General features: G+C 46.7%; 1 protein-coding gene across 2 annotated transcripts in view; it reads left to right on the forward strand.

Annotated features, from left to right (window-relative positions):
- Positions 1 to 19300, forward strand: part of VSNL1 (visinin like 1) — a 55721-nt gene extending 36421 nt beyond the window's left edge. Inside the window, exons 2-3 of one of the 2 annotated variants that reach the window (XM_063078658.1) lie at positions 10614 to 10829; positions 18446 to 19300. In XM_063078658.1, coding sequence (XP_062934728.1) covers positions 10614 to 10829; positions 18446 to 18643 — 414 coding nt within the window. In that variant the 3' untranslated portion in view covers positions 18644 to 19300. The remainder of the gene's footprint in view (positions 1 to 10613; positions 10830 to 18445) is intronic. The other variant, XM_063078660.1, reaches the window with a different exon arrangement.
- The last annotated feature ends 1455 nt before the right edge of the window (positions 19301 to 20755 follow it).

Below are 20755 nucleotides of genomic sequence, written 5' to 3' on the forward strand. Positions count from 1 at the left end.
TCCCAGGAGACTCACTTACACATGGAAGTTTGAGAAGCCCAGCTCTGGCTCACAGCTGTGAGGGCAGGGCTCTGTGTCCAGGCTTCTGTACCCACTGCAGTGCCTGGCACAGTGCTGGGCTCATGGTAGGTACGCTAACCACAGGTACACTAACCACAGATCTTTATTGAGGCTTTAAGGACCTTCCCAGCACTTTCCCTCACCACCCCCACCCCCATCCCCAACTGCCCTGGATAATACCAAGCAGTTAAGCCAAGAACCCTTGGCTCTGGCCAAAGCCCATCACCCCTAGGCAATCTCTGAGTGACTTGGCCAATGGGAGCTTTTGAAAAACTGCTGACCCCACCCACTCAGTTTCTCTGCTGCCTCTGACTCACTAGAATGGAGCAGATGGTCTGCTAGAGGCAGAACTGAGATTTTGCAGTTTTTGGTGTCTGCACTCCTATTTAGTTAGATGAGAGGCATGTAGAGGATAGCCCAGGGCCAAACTGCCTGAGTTCAAATTCTGCCACTACCTAGGCATGTGACTTTGGGCAAGTTACAGAATATCCTTGTGCTTCTGTTCACTCACTGCTGTCATGGGGATGGCAGTGGTACTTACCTCACAGGGTTGCTGGAGGATCACGTGTTGAAATACTGGTAATGTGCTTAAATAGTCCTGGCACATAGTGTTACAAAGTTTAACTGAATCAGTGTCTTTGACAAGTGTAATGTTGAGAATTGTGAAGATTTAGAATTATAGGAGTTAGTGGAACCCCTAAGGCTCATAAACAGCCAGCTCTCTCATTGTACACAAGAAACAGGCCCAGATTGCTAGGTCCCTCTTCCAGCATCTATAGCCAACAAGTGGCACAGTTGGCACCCGTCCACTCCGCGTGTTCCTCACCACCACGCCCTGCAGGACACGATTAGAAAGAAGGTAGAGGAAGCTGCAGTTCCGATGCTGCAGTCCAGGTTGCCCACCCAGGTGTGAGCACTTGCCCTTGCTCCTCATTAGGGTGGGGAGAGCCTGGCCATGGACCCTACTACAAGCTCTGCAGAGACTTCCCCTCACCCTGAAATCTAACCTCTAAAATGGTCCTTCTAGGCCACTGAGTCAAGAGTCAGATTCCATTTTCTGGGTTCACTCCCCAGGGAAAGGGAAAATCCAGGAGTTGGGGTTTGGGAGGGGAGAGGAGCACAGGAGGGCTGCTTCCCAGGGAAGCATCTGGACAGCTCACTCAGTTCCCTGTCAGAGGCGCCGCGGAGAGCATAGGACACGGTGAGGTCTCTGATGGCCTAGCTCGGACGCCCTTTTGTGTGGGGTTTATGTTCCTGCCCTTTGTGCCCATGAGTTCTGACTTGTCGCCTCTCTAGGCTTTTCCCAAGTAAGCCCTTGTCCTTCCTCAGCAGGCCCTAGATTCTAGGCTGTGGCAAACAGGACTTCCTCCTGGAATCAGGCCTCTGCGTCCTAGCAAGATCTGAAAATAGAGAGCCGGGAGTTTTCCACAGGGAGCTGCTGGGGTTGTCTCTGGTCTTTCCATTCTTTTACTAAGGGGTCAGTGGGGATGGGGGTGTTTATTGCCCTGGCTGCCCTGCAGGAGAGAGGGAGGCCTTTAACCCCTCAGAATTTCTCATGTTGCAAAATTCATTGCCTCAACTGGATTACTAGTTCTGAGCAAATTTGTATGCTGGTTAACCTGGGTTCTACATGGACGTGAAGATAATGAAAAGGAGGTATAGATATATGAGAAAGCATGCTACACATCCTCCAGGGTGTGCGAAATCCGGCTCTCCCTTCACTGGTTGTGCACCCCCTTGGCTGGCCTGGTGTTGCTCGTTAGCTTTGGGCCTGCCTCTGAGCCTGCCTGACACCCCGAGATCCTGGGCCACAGTGCATGTCTTTCTGCAAATCTCCCAGCACAGTACTTGGCACACATGGTCCTCACTGGGGATGATTACTGATCACTAAATATATTTTTTTCTAAAAAAGAATGAAAGAAAATTATTTTCTCTATTTGTAATTTTCCTCAGTTTTAATGTTCTTGGCACGTATAGAGTATAGCCTTGCTGAAACATAAGACAATAATAACGATAATACAAGTAGCATCTTTCATTTGCTGAGCACCTATGATGAGCCAAGCACTGTGCAGTAGTCATTGCACATGTCATCTTAATCCTCACGCGTCGTTACCAGGTCCATCCACAGAAAGAGCGCCCACTGCCTCTAGTTACCCACCTCTTCTCTAGTGGACAAGCTGGTACCCAATCCCAGGCAGTCTGACTCCATTCCAGTGTCCTCCCCATTAAACCTGGGATAGCCCAGTCCAACAGCTAATTCTCCCTCACCCTGACCCATTTTTTCTATGAAAAACTAAGGCTTTGAGAAAGATTTTAAACTTTTTCCTAAAGTCCTACATTGTAAGGCTACACAACTATGCTACTTGCATGGCTTACAGCAATAGCTACACCAATTGTATGGCTAGGGCTTAGGGTTCACAAACCCTCACAGGCCAGGCTGGGTCATAGACCCCTCACACACAGGTCCACACTAGGTAATTGGGAAAGGTCCCGGGAGCTGTTGGCAGATGACATGAGCTCAGTCTGCAGCCCCCTCAGCAGCAGCGGCATTGGCCTCTTGGGGGCCCTGGCAGCAACAACCTCCAGCAGCCATAGCAGCCCCCCTGTGACCCCTCTAGGGGCATCCCGGGGGCGGGGGAGCCCTGTGGATCAGAGCCACTCATCCTTTATACTTAAGTCCATAACCCAGGACACCTGGGTGCATATACGCAATTACATTAGTCAATAGCGAAGGAACACCTGGGCTCATGTGCATATTTATGTCAAATGCTCAGCAAGATTCTGAACATCTGAGGGGCCCTGACCATTTTCCTGTATTTTCCCAACATGGGGGAATCCCCTGCCCAAAGTCAAGATGGTGTTGACCCAATTTGTAGTGCACATTGTGTATTATACAGAAGAAGAGAGTTAATTTGATTTTAAGATCTAAGTAATCAAAACAATATCCTTTAGGATCTGAGACACTTCCAATAGAGATAGAGATAGAGAGAGAAAGACAAGAGAGAGAGAGAGAGAGAGAAAGAAAGGAGAGAGAGAGAAAGAAAGGAGAGAGAGAGAGAGAGAAAGAAAGGAGAGAGAGAGAGAGAGATGAGGTAGATAGATAGCTGGATGTTGATGGAGTTCGGATGTATTGTCCTCCCAGAACTCATGTGGAAATCTGATCCCCAATGTGGCAGTGTTGGGAGCTGTTTGAGTCATGGGAGCAGATCCCTCATGAATGGATTAATGCTCTCCCTGGGGGAGGGGGATAGTGAGTGGGTTCTCGCTCTATTAGTTCCCACAAGAGCTGGTTGTTTAAAAGACCCTGGCACCTCCTCTCTCTCTCTCTCTCTCTCTCTCTCTCTCTCTCTCTCGTTTCCTCTCGCCATGTGATCTGCTTGTGCCCACCAGCTGCCTGCTGCTTTCCGCCATGAATAGAAGCAGCCTGAGGCCCATGCCAGATGCAGCTGTCCCAGAATTGTAAGCCAAATAAACCACTGTTCTTTATAAATAACCCAGTTCCAGGTATTCTGTTAGAGCAAGACAAAACGGACTAATACAGATCTTCACCCTTCAGAGTTTGAACCTATAATTAGGGCGTTAGACATAAGGGAGCAGTAGTTACTTTGGTCAATGACAAATCCAAAATCAAGAAAGTCCCATCCATTTGTCCAATCCATTATTTTATTTTTTCTTTTCTTTTTTTTTAGATTTTACTTCCAAAATCAGAAAAACTAAATAAAACATTATAACTAAAAGAAATTTTGAAGCTTATTAATTAAGATTAATTTTGATGTATTCTTCATTTAACATCCAGGGAAATGGAAGTCCTGAGGGACTAGACGGCTTGAACTTGGTCACACCCACATGCCATCACTCAATCAAGCACATCTTCCTGTGCAACAAGTTGCTTTCTTTATCCGTCTGAATACAATAATCATTTATAAAGCATCTACAGTATACCAGATCCTAATCTGAGAGCAGTGAGGATACAGTAAAGAACAAAGCGTAATACTCCCCTTAATGAACAGGTGATTTTGGCTTTTCCCATGGTGAGAATTCTAAAGTGAAGGAGGTCTGGAAATTAGTGAGAAGTCCAGATTTCTACTACTTGTGTCTTGTTTTCTATAAAAAGGCAAAAGAACTTCCCTGGGCATTCATTTCCTTCTTGGGGCAGTGAAAGGATGTCAAGAGACCTGGTCCAGGACACAGATGAAAACTGTTTATCCTACCCCAAGAGGCAAAAGCCCCTTCCCTAGAAATTCAGTTTAAGACTAATCTTCTCAAAAAGGTGTAATTATACAAGAACCATGAGCTCATCGTGGTTGCCTTGTAATAAAGACTAGAATGCTAAAGGAGCGGTGATTATAGAAAATGCACGTTGTTCCCCAGAGGCCAGGTGAAGGGGCAGCTCTGAGAAGTGACCTCTGTGGGCGAGTGTGTCCTCAGCCCACTCCCAGAGAGTCCTCATGTGGAAGGCAGCCATGCTTTGGGCTGTATTTGCCTCTGGTGTGTGACATCTGCTGGAGGGCAGGGGCCAGCTCCTCCGTAGTCTTCTTCTTGTCATGTCTTCCCACTCTCCTTCTGCCCACACAGGGCTCAGCAGAGAGCCTGGCACCACAGGGCTTCTGAGAGTATCTGTTGAATGAATGCTCTGGCAGGAAACAGTTTCCAAACTCTCCATTTCTAATTAAGGCAAATGTCTCTCGCCTCTTCCCAGCCACGTGACCCAACGCGTGTATTGCTGTGGGTATGATCCATCCCCTTCCGAATCGTCAGCTGAAGTGGCATGGGAGTGAGCCTTAAGGCCAAATGGTGGCAGGCAACCTTCAGAACACATTTCCACCCTTTCACTGGTCATTGGGCACCTGGGCCACTGTCCCCAGCAGCCTGAAAAAGACCTACTGCACTGAGCCACTTGTTCATACAACAGATATTTACTGTGCACCTACTGTATGCCCAGCCCTGTACCAGGCACCAGGGGTTACATTGGTGGCAGAACCAGGCCATTCCCAACCCCCATTCAGTTGACAGCCTACCCAGGAAGAAAAGCAGAAATCAGCAATCCTGAGAACATTTCTTCACAATTGTGATAAGTGTCACCAAAGAGGAGACCCGGTGGCTTGCATGTGTGTAATGTGGGAGGCAGGGGCCTGACCTCAGCTCGGAGAAGGCTTTCCTGAGAAAATGAAGACTGAACCAAGGTCTGAAGAGTGAACAGGGCTTACTTGGGTCAGGGGCAGAAAAGGAGCATTTCAGACGCAGGCAACAGCACAGCAGAGGCCACATGACCGTGAGCCCCCAGAAGAGAGAGTCCATCCGGGGACCTGTCTGCAGGGCTGGTGGGAAGAGAGGGAGACCTCGGGTGGTGGGCAGTGCAGCAGACAGAGCTGGGTTTGATCTCACCCCTCCCCACTGGTGATATGACCTGAGGCCAGTTACCCCAGAATCATGAACCTCCTCCAAGTCCTAAACTTGTTGAAAGAATCAGCCGAGGTAGCATACAAAAAGGACCTGCCCAGGGCCTTGCTCCTTGCGAGTCACTCGTGAGATGACAACTTCTGTATCAGTAGTGGGGCCTGAAGAGGCAGGTACGAGCCCAGGTCACCTGTAGAGGCTAGAAGCTGCTGGCTAATTCCAGCAGGCAGAGGGAAGATGACCTCAGAAGGAGAGCAACCGTATTCCAGGAGTGCAATAAAGACTCCACCCGTGGGGAGGCGATTGTATTTATGTGTCATAGGCCACACAATGTAGGCTTTGACATTTGAGAACAAAAGAAAACAGAATTGACTTGAGTGAAGACATTTTAATAGCGACTGTGTCCTAGGAGGAATTGGATAGCTGACCTGTTCAAGACTGAGTCCAAGAATACTCTTCTGTTCTGTGATCCCATCGTGAGCTCTGTTTCGGGTAGACTAATGGGCAGAAATCTGTTCTGAGGTCAAAGCGCTGCCTGGTAGAGCCCTGGAGAGAGACCATCCTCTGCAGTGGCCTTGTTGCCACCCCCTCCTGACACAGCACATCATTGCAACAGTGGACTGGGGCCGAGGCCGTGCTCATGCAAATCTCACCCCCACCACAAGGCTGGGCTGGGGAATGTTCTGGGGAACATCGAGGCAAGGCACTAGTGATCTGCGGAGAGGGAGACATTCTCGTGGGAAATGTTGCAATGTTTCCCCTGCGTTTAGTACAACTTCTGGAAGGATGAGCTTTTTGAGCAGCAAGATGGTGCAGAGGAGGGCTGGGGTGGGGGTGGGGAGTGCTAAGGAGAGATTGCGTCAGGGGACAGAAACACAGTGTTTTGAGGCCGTTTCTTCATTCAGCCATCACACAGCCTTCCTGCCCACACTAGGGTGGGTCCTGGAGGTACAGAGGCTAACGACAGAACACGTGTTCAGCACGGTGTGTTTTGCACTCGTTCACCACCTCTTAGAGGAAAGGAACCTTTAATATGCAGAGCTGGATGGTTTACTGGAAAGAAAGAAATGCAGGGCGTGGGCCCTCTCTGTAGGAAAAGCTTCTGCCATGGCCTCAGAAGGAGCTGGTAGATCCGTGCCAGGACCCCTCCTGTCATCTGCCTGGGAAGAGACAAAGATCTCAAGCATTTCCTGGGGTTTTCATCTCTGCACATTGTTCTGCTCAGGGTGAGGGTGTGGAGTACAGTCGGGAGCGGTCAAGACTTGTGTGATTCCAGAAAGTTTCAGACTCTGAAACTCTAAGCTATGATCAACAATAAAGCATTGTCAGCAGCTTGTATGTTAAGGTGAGAGCAGGCGCTGCACACAAATTTTTTTTAACATTTCAAGTTCATGATATTATCCCCATGTATTGGATTGAATTATGTCCCCCCAAAACTCATTGAAGCTTGAATTTTGTCCCCCAAATTTCATATCTTAGAAGGTTATTGCCCACTGTAACTATCGAGGGTGGAAAGTCCTATTATGGTAATTGAAAGGTGGGGCTTTGAAGAGGTGATTAGATTGTAGGACAGTGTTGTGGTGAATGGATTAAAGGTGGTGGTCAGGGGTGTTGTTTTGAGGGCTTTAAAAGGAGAGAGAGAGGAGAGAGTGTCTCTCTCCGCTCTCTCTGCTTCCACCATCTTGCAATGTGAGACCCTTGGGTCACTGTCACCACCACCAGATGGACTTTGGACTTCACAGCCTCAGAAACTGTAAGCAATAAATTTCACTTTTTAAATAAATCATCCAGTTTCAGGTATTTTGTTATAAGCAACAGAAACGCCATACATCCCATTACTTTTGTTTGTGGCTCTATACACTTGTAATTTACCACAGTGTAATTTTACACTTATTTATGTGGTGGTTGACTAATATATACTTCTCCCACTATTTTTTTGTTCCCTGTGTCTTTTTTTCTATTTTATTACCAGCACCAAACAAACTGCTTGACACATAGTAGCTGCTCAGCAAATGCTTGAGTTCAAGAATGAATGAGTCAAAAAATCTCTCAGCATTTTAGCAATTTCCCTGCAGTACACACGGGCTGCCAGAAGGTGGCGAAAAGCACCGCAGAGAATTTCAAATTTAGAGCTAAGGATTATGTAATGCCATGAGTTTGCTTCATCAAATGCGGATTTAGGTTTATTCACTCAGTTTATACACGATTATGGGAAATCTCAAGGTGTAGCAGAAAGTATCTGCATTCAAATCCTGCCTCTGCCACAGACAGCCATGAACCTTGGGCAGATGCCTTGATCTTTCAGATTTCAGTTTCCTTGTCTACTAAATGGAATTTACAATGTCAGCTTTTGTTATAAGGATTAAATAAGAACACACACACACACACACACACACACACACAGTCAACCTAAAAGTTCTTTTTTTATCTACACTATTATATTAAAAGAGTTTTAGATTATCATTGCCACCCAAAATTACTTGATATCAATATTTAATACAGGAGTTGAAACAAAATACATTGAATTTTAAAAACAAAAGAAAACAAGTTTTGAGGAATAGTATGCAAAAAAAAAAAAAAAAAAAACTTGTGTTTCTCAGGCCCTGTTGTCTTCTGAGAGAAGTGAATGAATTCAAGAGCCTGATTTGTTCCTAAAGGAAGTGAGGGGAGTGTTCATTCTGCAATGATCCATCCAGAGTTGAATCATTTCGTCAAAAGAGGGATCATTTCCCTGACTGGAAAAACTCAAAACACTCATAACATGATAGGATGAATTTTCTAAAGGAAACACCCCTCCAGATGTTTGAGGGCTCTTGAGTACACACTCAGTTCTGAAGTAAACATGCTGGCTGTGATCGTCAGTGGATAGACCTTCTGCAAGGCAAATGTAACTTTTCATAATTGAAACTTTACAGTTGATTTTTCTCTCAAGGATTCTTAGACCTGAATTAATTTTTAATATACTGACCTAAGGTGCTCATCTATTTTTAGATGACTGTCAAATATACCTTAATTTTAAAGTATGCTGTGAGAGATGAGTTAGTGAAAGCCTTACACTGCCAGAAACCTACATGACTGAAGAAAAAAGTACCCAGTGGTCTCATGTCCCTGGGTATAGAGAGGCTGGCAAACAAACAACGCTAAGGGACTTGGAATCTCCCAGGCGCTTGCTCCACTCTGCTCAGAGGCTGGTTTGCAGGTACCAGCTCTACCCAGATCCCCCACCACGAGGGAGATAAACACATCAGCAAATAGCACCCACTGAGAAAAGGACGAAGATCAGTCACGCACAAGGCACATGAGGATCAAACTTGCCTATTTAGACATTTTCAAGTTCAAAATTGCTCAGTTCAAAACTCAGCACCTGGCAGCCTGTCCTCAGCTACCAAGCCCTAAGTAGCGTTGGGAGGTGGACAGAATCGTGCTGAGCTGGTCAAAGAGGAAGGAAGCCTTTTCTCTCCACAGCAACCCTCCTTGAAACCAACGTCTCATTTTGAGCTTTCAGAATACTTCGCCCACTCCCCTGTTCTAGTTCTTGTGGGGTAACTTGACCATTGTAAATTTCCAGCTGAGTTCCATGAACTGTGCTGTTCCAAAGTGCAGGGACTTCGAAGTATTGATCTCTGTATTCCCAGCTCCTAAGACAAGCCTGGCATGAAAAAGGCCTCAGTGGATTTTGTTAAAAATGAAAAACGAGGAATAGCAGCAATGAAATGTACTTAGGGAATGAGGGAACAAAGGAGAACACTGTCCTTCTCGGCCACAAAAATGTATGTTGTTTGGTGGAAAAAGACATTGTCCTCAGATTTTTATTTCTGAGATAATAAAATGATGATTATTGTTTTAAGCCACAAAATCTTGGGGTGATTTGTTGGAGAAGATCTTGGTGTCTAGAAGCGGGTTCTCCTAACATACAAGCCTAAGCCAGCCTCTTCTCTTCCTGGAACGCTTGGCCTTTCTCTGGGCCCCACATATTGAGTCCTTCTGTGGAAATGCATATTTTATTTCTGGGGGGAAATTTTCTACTTTCCAATCTAGGGTAGGAAGAGTGGGCAGCAGAGGTCAGAAGGACCCAGAACAGGATGCCCAGGAGATGGACCCAGGGCTGCTAAAGGGAGGCTGCCAAGAGTGGGCACATAGGAGGCCATCTGTACGGAGGCTGGCCAGCCCGTCTCGCCCAGCAAGTGGCAAACGTACGAAAGAACAGGACCACCAGTGAGCATCCTCAGAAATCTGCTGTAGGCCTTGTAGTGACCGGATTTATTCATCCAGAAACACATACATACCTTCTCTGCTTTTAAAACAGTACATGGTTTGCTTTTGTTTGGGTTTTGAGGTTTGTTTGCTTGTTAATTATCAGAACTACCTGCTGTGTGTGACTGGCCTAGGCTTGTGTCCAAGGGGCACTGAGGCCACTGTCAACAGACTCTTCACGGTCTTACCTCCTCGGCTTCCGGGTCCTCTTTGTGTCCCTTCTCTATCTCCCACGCACCCTTGGTTGGCTCTGTGAAAAAAAACCTCTTTATGTCTCTGGAAAATAAGCCCAGTCATGTTCTATTTTTAGTGGGTTTTAAATGTCTGTTCTGCAAAAGAAAAGTCCCTGTAAAAAGAAGTCAGAAAGCGGAACTCAGCCAGGGAGGAGGTGAGTGTGAACTGGGGATGGGAGAAGCCTGGGCCAGGCAAACTCCCTCTGGCCCCAGGGGGCCGTGGAGCTAGGAACATGGAAGTTCATGTAGCACCACCCCAGGTGGGGAAAAAGCTTGCTACCTGCCTCAGTCTTTGTCCTCTATTTAGCAGCCATCAGTCTATCTCCTGTGCATCCTGTTCTGGGTCCTTCTGAGCTCAGGGGAGAGGGACCATGCAGACCAGGGTCTCTAGCATGGGTTATGCTTGTTGACTGATTCTAGGCACCCTCAACCCAAAGGTCACGGGTCACCAGCCTCACCCGCAGGAAAACAGTGGGTGCCTGGGTTGTGAGGACACATGGAGAGAAAGCCTCCCCCAGTGCCCGCGCTTGCCCTGGCTGTCACCCCCTCCCCCAGCAGCACAGGAGGGCTGTTGCAGTGGGAACCTGTGGCGCTCTGCCTTACACTTTGCAGCCTAGCACTGCAATGCCTTCGCCTCCTGACACCCGGCTCTGTGTGTCTGCTTTGCAGTTCTTCCCCTATGGAGATGCCTCCAAGTTCGCCCAGCACGCCTTCCGAACCTTCGACAAGAACGGGGACGGCACCATCGACTTCCGAGAGTTCATCTGCGCCCTGTCCATCACCTCCAGGGGCAGCTTCGAGCAGAAGCTGAACTGGGCCTTCAACATGTACGACCTGGACGGCGACGGCAAGATCACCCGGGTGGAGATGCTGGAGATCATCGAGGTGAGCTTGGGGAAGGAGCGGGCACAGAGGGCAGACCCCAAGTCAGCCTCCTCCCGCACTGCCTGGGTGGCTCCTGCGAGGAGAGGAAGGTGGCCCAATGGCTGCTAAAGGAAGACTTTCCAGAGCGGTGCACAGAAGGCCATCTGTACAGAGGCCACCTGTACCGAGCCTTGACTTCTCCAGTCTCTGTCCCCCACTGACAGGTGGCATTTTAAGCAGCCACCCATTCACAATGAGATTGCCACACAAATAAGCCTCACTCTGTGCAAAGGGAGTTGTCAGGGCCAGTTTCTCGGGCCCTTGGCTGAGCTCAGCTCTGCTGGGGAGTGGCCCTCCTGTCCCCGCCGACTTCCGCAGTGGGCATGGGGGGCATGCCTCCAGCTTCCCTTATGCCACAGAGACCAGGCGCCTTTTTCAGTCGTGGTCGCAGTGATCCCAGGTTCCTCTGCGCTGGCTCTGGCCTCGATCTTCCCCGCTCCTCCCCACAGCTGCACTCTGGCTGTGCGGCCTTCTAGGTTTCCCTCCAATGCTCGGTCCCACTTCGGGGCCTCCCACTCCTCTCCCCCTGCCCTGAATGCCCTCCCCTGGCTTCCTGGGCCTCCTCTCTTGAACCTCGCCTCTCAGCCAGGTCTTCCTTCCCGCACTCCCTATCTAAATGTGCCCGTCTCACCCCCACACCCCAAACCATGAAACCACTGCCCCACGTTACCTTATGTAATAGAATTTATAATAGAGTGCCAGCTCTGCTTGCTCGCTCACTGCCCTCTCCCTGGAACCCAGAACCGTGCCTGCAAGAGCTGGCAGGCACTCAGCGGTTGATGGAGGGGTAAATGACTCTCTTTGACTGAATGTCTTGGCGTGTGTACCCACCCCAGCACCAACCACCATGACCTAAGGAGTGAAATGTATGACCTACTTGCTCTGGCCAGAGCCAGGTGCTCCATCCCAGAGCTGGGGTGAAGCCCCAACCAGACCCCAAGGGCTGAGCTGCACGGAGGGCTGGATCCCCAAATGAAAACTGGGGATGATTTGCAAGAAACAGTAGCCAAAAGCCCTGCTGTCCACCACGCTGCCCTCACTGCCCTCCCCGGTGTAGCAGGCTCCCCAGCCCTGTCGCTTGCACACCCTCCCTGCCCCTTCCCCTCTGTCTTCAGTGCCCACTCCCCTTCAAACATACCAAGCAACCTAAATCTTAGTTCTCTGTACTCACTTCATTCAATTAAGCAGATCCTTCTGAATAGGTTCTCAGAAAAGACACAGCACGCACATTCTAAACATGTGGCTTCGTGCTCTAGTCTTTCTACCTCTTTGATCTCGTGTTTATCGTCTATGCTCCACTTGGCTCTGTCCAAGGTCTTTATGACCTTCCTACAAAATAGTTTTTTCCAAGTTTGTTCTCCTCTTTGACTTCTTGCCATTTTTTCCCCAATGTTGACCAATCCCTTTCTCACCAGAACTCTCCTCCCTAATCCTTGTCAATGCCCTTAGCCAAATCCACCAGGAGCACACCTGCAGCTGCACACACTGAGTTTATTACTCCTTGCAATGAGGGAAACGTGGGGCCGCTCAGTAAGCAGGTGTTAGAAAGGACTTTAGGACCTGGACTTTGGTAGGGTGATTTGGGAAGGGCCCAAGGAAGCAGGGTTTCACTCTGGGTTGGGTACTGCCAGAGAGTGGGGACACGTCCATGATTGGGTAACTCAACAAATCTCATCTAGAAGGAAGACAGACGGGACTGAGGCGAAGCTCTAATTGGTGAAGAAGCAGTGGTCACTCGTATTGCAGCAGGGAGTGGGTATTTTCGTGGCTCAGACAATGTCTTGCCTGTGTTCAGACATGAGGGAGCTGTCCTGTTTTTGTCTTGCTCCATCACGGTCCCAGGTGTTCTGGTCATGTTCAAAGGCCAAGTCAGCTCACAGCAGCACCAAAGCCAGTGGACAGTACCAGACCAGCTCCTGGCTGTCAGTGGCTGCTTTGCTTTCTCAGTCTCCAGGGAAATCCTAGTTTTTCTCCATCTCTCCCATCACTTCTAGTTCTTAAATGTGGCATTCTCATGGGAAGCTTTTATGGGCTGATTTCTCACCTGGTTAAGGGTCACATTTTCCTGCTTCTTGGCACATCTAATAACTTGGATTGGTGTCTAGATGTTGTGAATGTTACATTATAGGATCTGTATTTTGTTGTCTTCCTTTAAAAGAGTGTTGAGATTTGTTATGACAGGCAGGTAAGCAGCATGTAGATTCATATGACCTTTTTAAGACTTATTTTTAAGCTTTGTTAGGGCAGATTGGGAGCAGGTTTTCTTTAGAATTCTTTAGCCCTATTACCATTCTGGGGTCCTTACTGATTGTCTTGTGTATTCAGTGAGGTCCCTCTACCCCGTCTGATGGGAATGAGCCCTGTGTATGATGGGATTTACTCAGATATTTAAATGAACGAAGGCGTATAAGATCACCCAGGCAGAGAGTATAAGTAGAAAAGAGATTCCCAGAGGACTGAGCCCTGGGGCTTCTAATGTTAAGAGGTGAAGAGCACGAGGAGCATCAGTAAAGAAGGTGGAGAATGAATCGTCAGTGAGGCCAAAGTAAAAAAGATAAAGTGGGGAGTCCAGAAAGGGAAATACAGAAAATGTTTCAAGGGGAAAGCAACGTGCAACTGTGCCAAATGCTATTCACAGGAGAGTAGAAACAGTGGTCATAACTGACAGTCGGAGTTGGAAACCTGGAGGCCCCTGGTGAACTAGTCGAGAATAGTTTCAGTGGAGTTGGGAGCAAAATCCTGGATGCAGCAGCCCAAGAGAGTGGCAGCAGAGGAAATAGAGACAGTGAGTATAGAAAACTCTTGCAGAGAGCTTTGCTTTAAAAAGAAGAGAAATGAGCAATAGCCCTCCTATTGAATGCCCCAGGTATTCAGTGAGCTCTCTTTACTCTGGCTGGTCAGAACTAGAATGTTCTGTAGATTTGCGTGAGCACCAAGAGTTGTTCAGCTTACTGTTCAGAAACTTCTCCCTGGAGTTTCACCCTCTGCACGGAGATTAAGGAAACCCCCAAGCAGGTTTCTGGAGTGCACACTCTCTCTCTCTGTATAGCCCCCTCCTCTCAGGTCCCCTGCCCCCCAGGTGTGGCTCACTCGGCCTTCCCCTCCAGCCCTCTTGTCTCTGCAGTTGGGGGAGGCCACCCTGCATGGCCTGGGTCCAGAAAGGCCTCTGGGCAGGCAGCCAAGGAGATCACAGGGCCCATCTACTTTGTTCCCTTCCCTTAGGAATCTCAGTCCTGCACTTCCAGCTGTAAAGTCTGGAAACATATGGTTCTTTTATTTTTGTCCAGATTTCTTGTTTACAGTGGAGGGCGAGTCAGTACACCTAGTCTGTCCTGGCTCAGGACAGCAATCAGGGAGGTGTCTTAATTCATTCGGGCTGCTCTAACAGGACACCACAGGCTGGTTCTGTGTATACAGCACAAATTCACTTCTCACAGTTTTAAAGGCTGGAAGCCCAAAATCAAGGTGCTGCAATTTTGGTGTCTGTTGAAGGACCGCTTTCTGGTGCTCAGAGGTGCCTTCTTGCAATGTCTTCACATGGTGGAGGGGCCACGCATCCCCACCATATGATGACTATAGAGCTAGGGCTGGGTCTGGAGCTCACAGACCTCTCAAGCCCATTGTCCAGACTGGGTCACACACCCTTCACACGCAGGTCTATGAGCTAGGTAACCGGAAAAAGGTCCTTGGAGTCTTGGTTGAAGGAAGAATAGTCTTCATTCAGCACACACATTAAGAGGTAGGCAGTCCAAAGAGAAACTCAGAAACTCAACTGCTACTGGCAAAGTCCAAAGAAAAACTGAGCAGCTGCCAGCAAAGTAAACATGCTCTATTTTTAGACTTGAGCTCTGCCATCCAGCTGTTGCTTCACAAACTCTGAAGAACACACACAAATTGCAACAAACTAAAAAGATACACTGGCATGCATTCGCACTAACTCCACCCACACACAACTTGTTTACCAAGAATGTGCTGCACCACCCCCAACCAGACCTGAGGCGAGGGGGCCTGACTAAACTATTCTATTTTTCCCACAAGGACCCAGTGAGAAGGGAGTAGAGTGTCTCTTTTACAAGGGCACTGATCCCACCCATGAGGGCTCCATTTTCATGACCTCTTCACCTCCCAAAGGCCCCACCTCCTAAAGCCCTCACATTGGGGGCAATGATTTCAACATATGAATTTTGGGGGGACACAAATATTCAGACCAAAGAAGGAAGCTTGAAGAGTCAGATGCTGGCACTGCCACTTTCTGGCTGTGGGACTTTGAGCAGCAATGTCCCAGCGTTCTCACGAGAAAATAAAGATAAGCAAAACCTCCCGCAAGTCCGTGGGAATGTGGGAATGGTTACGTGAGACTGCCTGCAGAGCACCTGGCATACGTGCCCTCACATGGCAAACACTCAACAAGAGGAAGCTATTTCCGCAGACTGTCTTTAAGCTTCTGCTTTGTTTTCTCCCTAGACTTGCTCCCTCAGAAATACCACGCTCCCAGCTCCAGCCAGTCAGCTGTGTCCCGGCTGCCACCCTTGCCCTTCCCCGTGTCACTCCCTCCTGGTGTGCTTCCCATCACCATCACTACTATTTCCCAGGGTTCTGGCCCTTATCACCTGTGCCATTGCATATTTCCCTGCCTCCAGGTTCCCCTTTGCTCAGCCACCATGTTCGTTCCTCGTCTCCTTGTGGCATTCCTGAGCTTCAGCAGCTTCTCCTTCATTCAACCAAAACTCTCTCCATCTCGGTGCCACATGCCCCCAGGCACAGGCACACAGATCTCTTTGTGCCGTTTCTCACCAGCTCCAGCCTCTCTGCCCATCTCTGGCTCCTCGCCCTTGCACACCTGACTGGGCACATTTGCTCAGACCACCCCTTTCACCTGAAATGTCCTTCATCCAAATCCTCTCCCCTTTCAGAGTCTAGGTTATCTCACCCCATGCAAGGAGCCTTCCCGGCCCACTTAACCTCAGAGTTCTCCAGCCCCTCTAAACTGCCATAGTCTGTGTCGGCCATTCTCTAGGCACTGGCCTCCCTGCAAGGTGGCTGACAGATGGACATGAAAGGACACAGGAGCCCACTGACCCATGTGTGGGTGCCCAGAGAGGTAAACAGGCACTGACAATACAGTGAGGCAGGTACTGATAACAGGGGAGGGGTCAGTAGGAAGAAAGAACAGCAAAGGGCCAGGGAACCCCCCCAAGAGACAGCGTGTCTGACTTGACGTGTTGGGCACAGGCCTAACAGGTCCACAAGTTCTGCTTGAATGAGAGGATATTATTTCTTCTTGGGAAAGCACGTGCGATAACATATCCTGTTGGCAGAGATCATGCTAAACATTTTTCATACATGCTGGGAAGTGCCCCTTGAAGTGTATGTGCCTAAAGGGATTCCATAGATTCATCAGGGCCAGGTTCATATTTAGTTCCGAGTCTGGCACGCCCTCAGTTGTGTTGAGGTTGTTTAAGCATCTGCATCTGGAATGATCTTTCTTCGTTGTCGTGGTCACGGTCCACATTGCAGAGCTGCTTGCGGTTAATGAGAACCTGCCATTTTCACAGGCGCTAGCTGAGGTCCCAGAGGGATCTCTCGTGATAACATTTTTAATTACCTTGACTTTATTAATAGAGCATTTGTCTTGCTCACTGTCTTCCAATGTATTGCCTCATGTGAGGTCTTTTGATTTCACCTTTTAAAGGACAGGGTCAGAATGGCTTACACTATAGATGGCCCATTTGTCTCTTTAAATCCCAGGTCTAATGCACAGTCTCTTCTTTTCCCTCATCACCACTCAGGCTTCTGGCTCATCTGGGCCTGTCTACCAATTGTCCACAAAATGAAATTTCAATAGTCTGCCTCTTTTAAAGGCAAATTTCTTAGATTTTCCACCATAAATCCACACGATCTAGCTACAAAAGTGAACACACAAAAATTAGTTCATCTCAATGGACATTTTAACTTGTAAAATGAAGCACTTGCTAGTGGTTTACTCTAATTGGCCTTTTTTTAAAAAACAACTTTGTTGAGTTATAATATACAGATCATAAATTCACTGACTTTAAGTGTACAATTTAGTGATTTTTAGTAAACTTACAGAGATGTGAAGCCATCACCATAATCTAATTTTAAAACATTTTCATTCCCCCAATAAAATCACTCATGCTCACCTGCCTGTTCCCCCAAGACTTAGGCAACCAGCACTCTGCTTTGTTTGTATGGATTTGGCTTCCATTCTGGACATTTCACATAAAGGAAATCATACAATATATGGCCTTTTGTGTCAGACTTCTTTCTTTTTTTTTTTTTTTTTTTTTTGAGATTTATCCATGTTGTAGCATTTATTTGTATTTCATTACTTTTTGTTGCTAAAATAGTATTCCAGATATACCATATTTTGTTTATCTGTTTACCAGTTTTGTTGTTTCGTGTTGTTTTTGGAGGCTGGCTGGTGTAGGGAACCCTTGACCTTGGTGTTTACCAGTTGATGAGCACTTGTGTTGTTTCCACGTTGGGGCTATTATTAATAATGCTGCTATGAACATTCCCATTCAAGTGTTTTTATAGATGGGCATTTATTTTCTAAGATACGTTTCTAAGAAACGAAATTATTTCCACCTAGGAAATTCCCATATTGAGAATTAATTGCTGACAATTAATTGACCTGGATAATTGGAATCTTCTCACTCCATTTTTTAACTTTAGAACAGAGTCCCTGACCAACAGTTCTTCCTAAACTACCTTCTTTCAGAGCTTGGTTTTAATAATACGCCTTGCTTGGCCATCAATAGATTCTAGGCTCCTCATCAGCTGGGACCACATTTCATCTTCTCCTGAGTCTCCGAGGCTAGTGCCTGCTGACTGTCAGCCACACCTCAGGCTCAGAACGCTTAAAACGGTAACACCATCACTTTCCTCCCTGAACCTGTTCCTAATCCATGATTTCTGGTCTCACCACCGAGCAACCCTTTCTACCCACTTCCCCCAGCCAGAAACCCGGGGGTCATCCAAAATTCTTCTATATCCAATTGGTCGCAAGACTCACACGTATTTGATTATAGCACTCTTACTGAATACCATTTAAGGAGTCATTTGAAATAAATTTAAATTATCATATCTTGAGAGAACTTTATAGTCTGCTTCTTGCTTCTCTGTTTCCAGCTTCATCTTTCACCAGCACCTCACTTGTCCCTCCCTCCTACTGCTCCCCACCCCACGTCCTATGCTCCAGCAAACTAAATGGGTTTTTTTTTCATTCACTCACTATTTATTGAAAACCTACTATGTGCCAGGCATTGTACCAAGCCCTAGAGTGAGCAAAACACGTGGTTCTTAGCTTCAAAGAATGTACTCTCTGGTGGGGAAGACAAAACAGTTATTCAAGTGAAGTGTTAGGTGTATTCTGATGGGGGTGGGGGTATGGGTTGCCATGGGAACTTGCAGCACAAGGCATGAGACGCCTCTGGGGAAAAGGAAGCTGAGGCATGGGGGGTGGGCAGGGTCCAGTCAGGTGAAATGCAGGCAGGAAGAGCTCTCTGTTCTCCTGGGTCTCTGGTAACACCATCTGTAATATTCTTTTCCCAAAGGCTATCTACAAAATGGTGGGCACTGTGATCATGATGAAAATGAACGAGGATGGCCTCACACCCGAGCAGCGAGTAGACAAGATTTTCAGCAAGATGGATAAGAACAAAGATGACCAGATTACACTGGATGAATTCAAAGAAGCTGCAAAGAGCGACCCTTCCATTGTATTACTTCTGCAGTGCGACATTCAGAAATGAGCTGATGTCAATGCTATGGACTGCAAAAACGTCTCAATGTTCCATTCAGTCTGCAGCTATTCACACACACACACGCATGCACACACACACGCACACACACACACACACACACACACACACACACACAAATATTGCTTGGACTACCTTTAAATGGACTTGCTTCTTGTGTTTGAAACACTTGTGTGCATGAGAATGTCATTTGCTAATGAATTTTAACAGCATATGTCATAAAACAAAATGAACAACCTGCCACAATGTGATATATGTAATATCATTTCATTAAAAAAAAACCCATCCTCCTCCAAAGCCTGGGCAGAAATGTGCTGCAAAGAGTTATATGATTTCTTGTTTGTTTTGCTAATGTTCATGTCTCCTTGATTACATAATGGTAGTAGCACTTGAGACCCCCACAGTAATGTAATTTAATTGTAAGCTTTGTCATCACTCTCCTGTAAAATAGTACTGGACAGACACTCAGAGGGGCCCTTGCCTCCTGTGTTTGTCCACATATAAGAGCTTGTATTATCAGTGAATATAGATGTACTACATTTGCATGCCTTTTGGGTTTGCCTTAATTCTTACCTCATTTGCATACTATCAATCTGGAAAGAGCTGTGTTGGACGAATGCAGTATAAAACTTAAAACCCCTGCTAAATGACTCATTAATTAAATCTATCTATATATACATATACACAAAGATATTATTTATTGAAAGTAAAAAAAAAAAAAAAAGATGGAAGTGTGTTGATTTCTGCTTGAATTTTCAAAGGCTTCCAAAGTGGTGGCAATACATGTCCCAAATAAATTTATAACATTTGATTTTTCCCTTAATTCTTATTTTATAATTTAAAAATGTTCATAATAGTAAAGGGTCAGCTAGCAACAATTTACTGGAGTTTGAGGAGTTAATGACAACAAAAGAGGGACAAAGCAACTTTCCAGCTTTTTATCCAGGCCCCCCCAAAAAGGGACAATTAATATGGCATGTAAAGTTTAAGTAAAACAGAAGACTTGTTCACTGAAAAAATGCTCATTATATGTCAATAGATTTTATCCCAGTGTGACTTTGGTGCCGACAGCATACGCTCTATACAAATATGTAGAGGACACATTTATTCAGAAGGCTGAGAGGTGCCCTCCAAAGTAAGCCAGCAGGAAAGAAGACTAAACTCTTCCCAAATCAAGAGCATACAAAAGTAACAAAAGCTGTTATTTTTAATGATAGATCAAAACTCTGACCCTTTCGATTTTGAAGACGGAAGGCAGAAAAGATTCCATCAATAGCCCTAAAAGCAGGTTTGCATTTTCCGAATCTGCCTAGACAAGTTCAGTTTCTTTAAACTCATACAGTGCTGTTCGATAGAACTTTCTCTGATGATGGAAGCATCTATATCTGCCCTATATGTTAGCTACATGTTGCTGCTGAGCATTTCAAGTATGTTTAGTGTGACTGAGGAACTAAATTTTAAATTTTATTGCAATTTAAATTTAATTTGCCATCTATAGTTAGTGGCTACAGTATCAGACAGTGCAGTACTATATTATTCATTCAAGCACTTTTGATCAAATGCCTTGTTTTATAGTCATTCTTTGTCTTAGCATCACTAAATGACACGCCTGATGATTCCATTCATCTATTCAGTAACAGAGTGTGACCAAGCAAATCTCACTACAAACACTTAGGAGACCGATGGGATCGGAATCGTCAACTCTGCCTCCAGAGGGAATAGCCCTATGTGAGAATGTCCTGTCCACTAGTAGAGTGTCCTGGTGCCCTGAACCCCTGTGCATGGAGATCCAGAGTATGGGCAGGGAGATACTGGGGAGGATCAGTACTTCCCAATGCTCTTTCCCTCCACTAAGTGAGGATGGGGTGTGTGAAGAGCTGGGGAGTCTCCTCAGAATAGCACCTCGTTAAGCCAGGCTCTGGCTAATTCATTCGTAACAAATCTTCATCGATCACCTACTACACACCCAAGATCATTCTTGTGGATGGGGGGGAGACATACATTAAACACACACACACACACATCAAATTTTAAGAACTGTCAGAAAAGCATTGCAAGATAAGAGGGAAGGAGGATAATGGAGATGATGGTGGCTTTTTGCAA

Source organism: Cynocephalus volans, chromosome 14 (genome assembly GCF_027409185.1).
Source record: "Cynocephalus volans isolate mCynVol1 chromosome 14, mCynVol1.pri, whole genome shotgun sequence".
Lineage (NCBI taxonomy): Eukaryota > Metazoa > Chordata > Mammalia > Dermoptera > Cynocephalidae > Cynocephalus > Cynocephalus volans.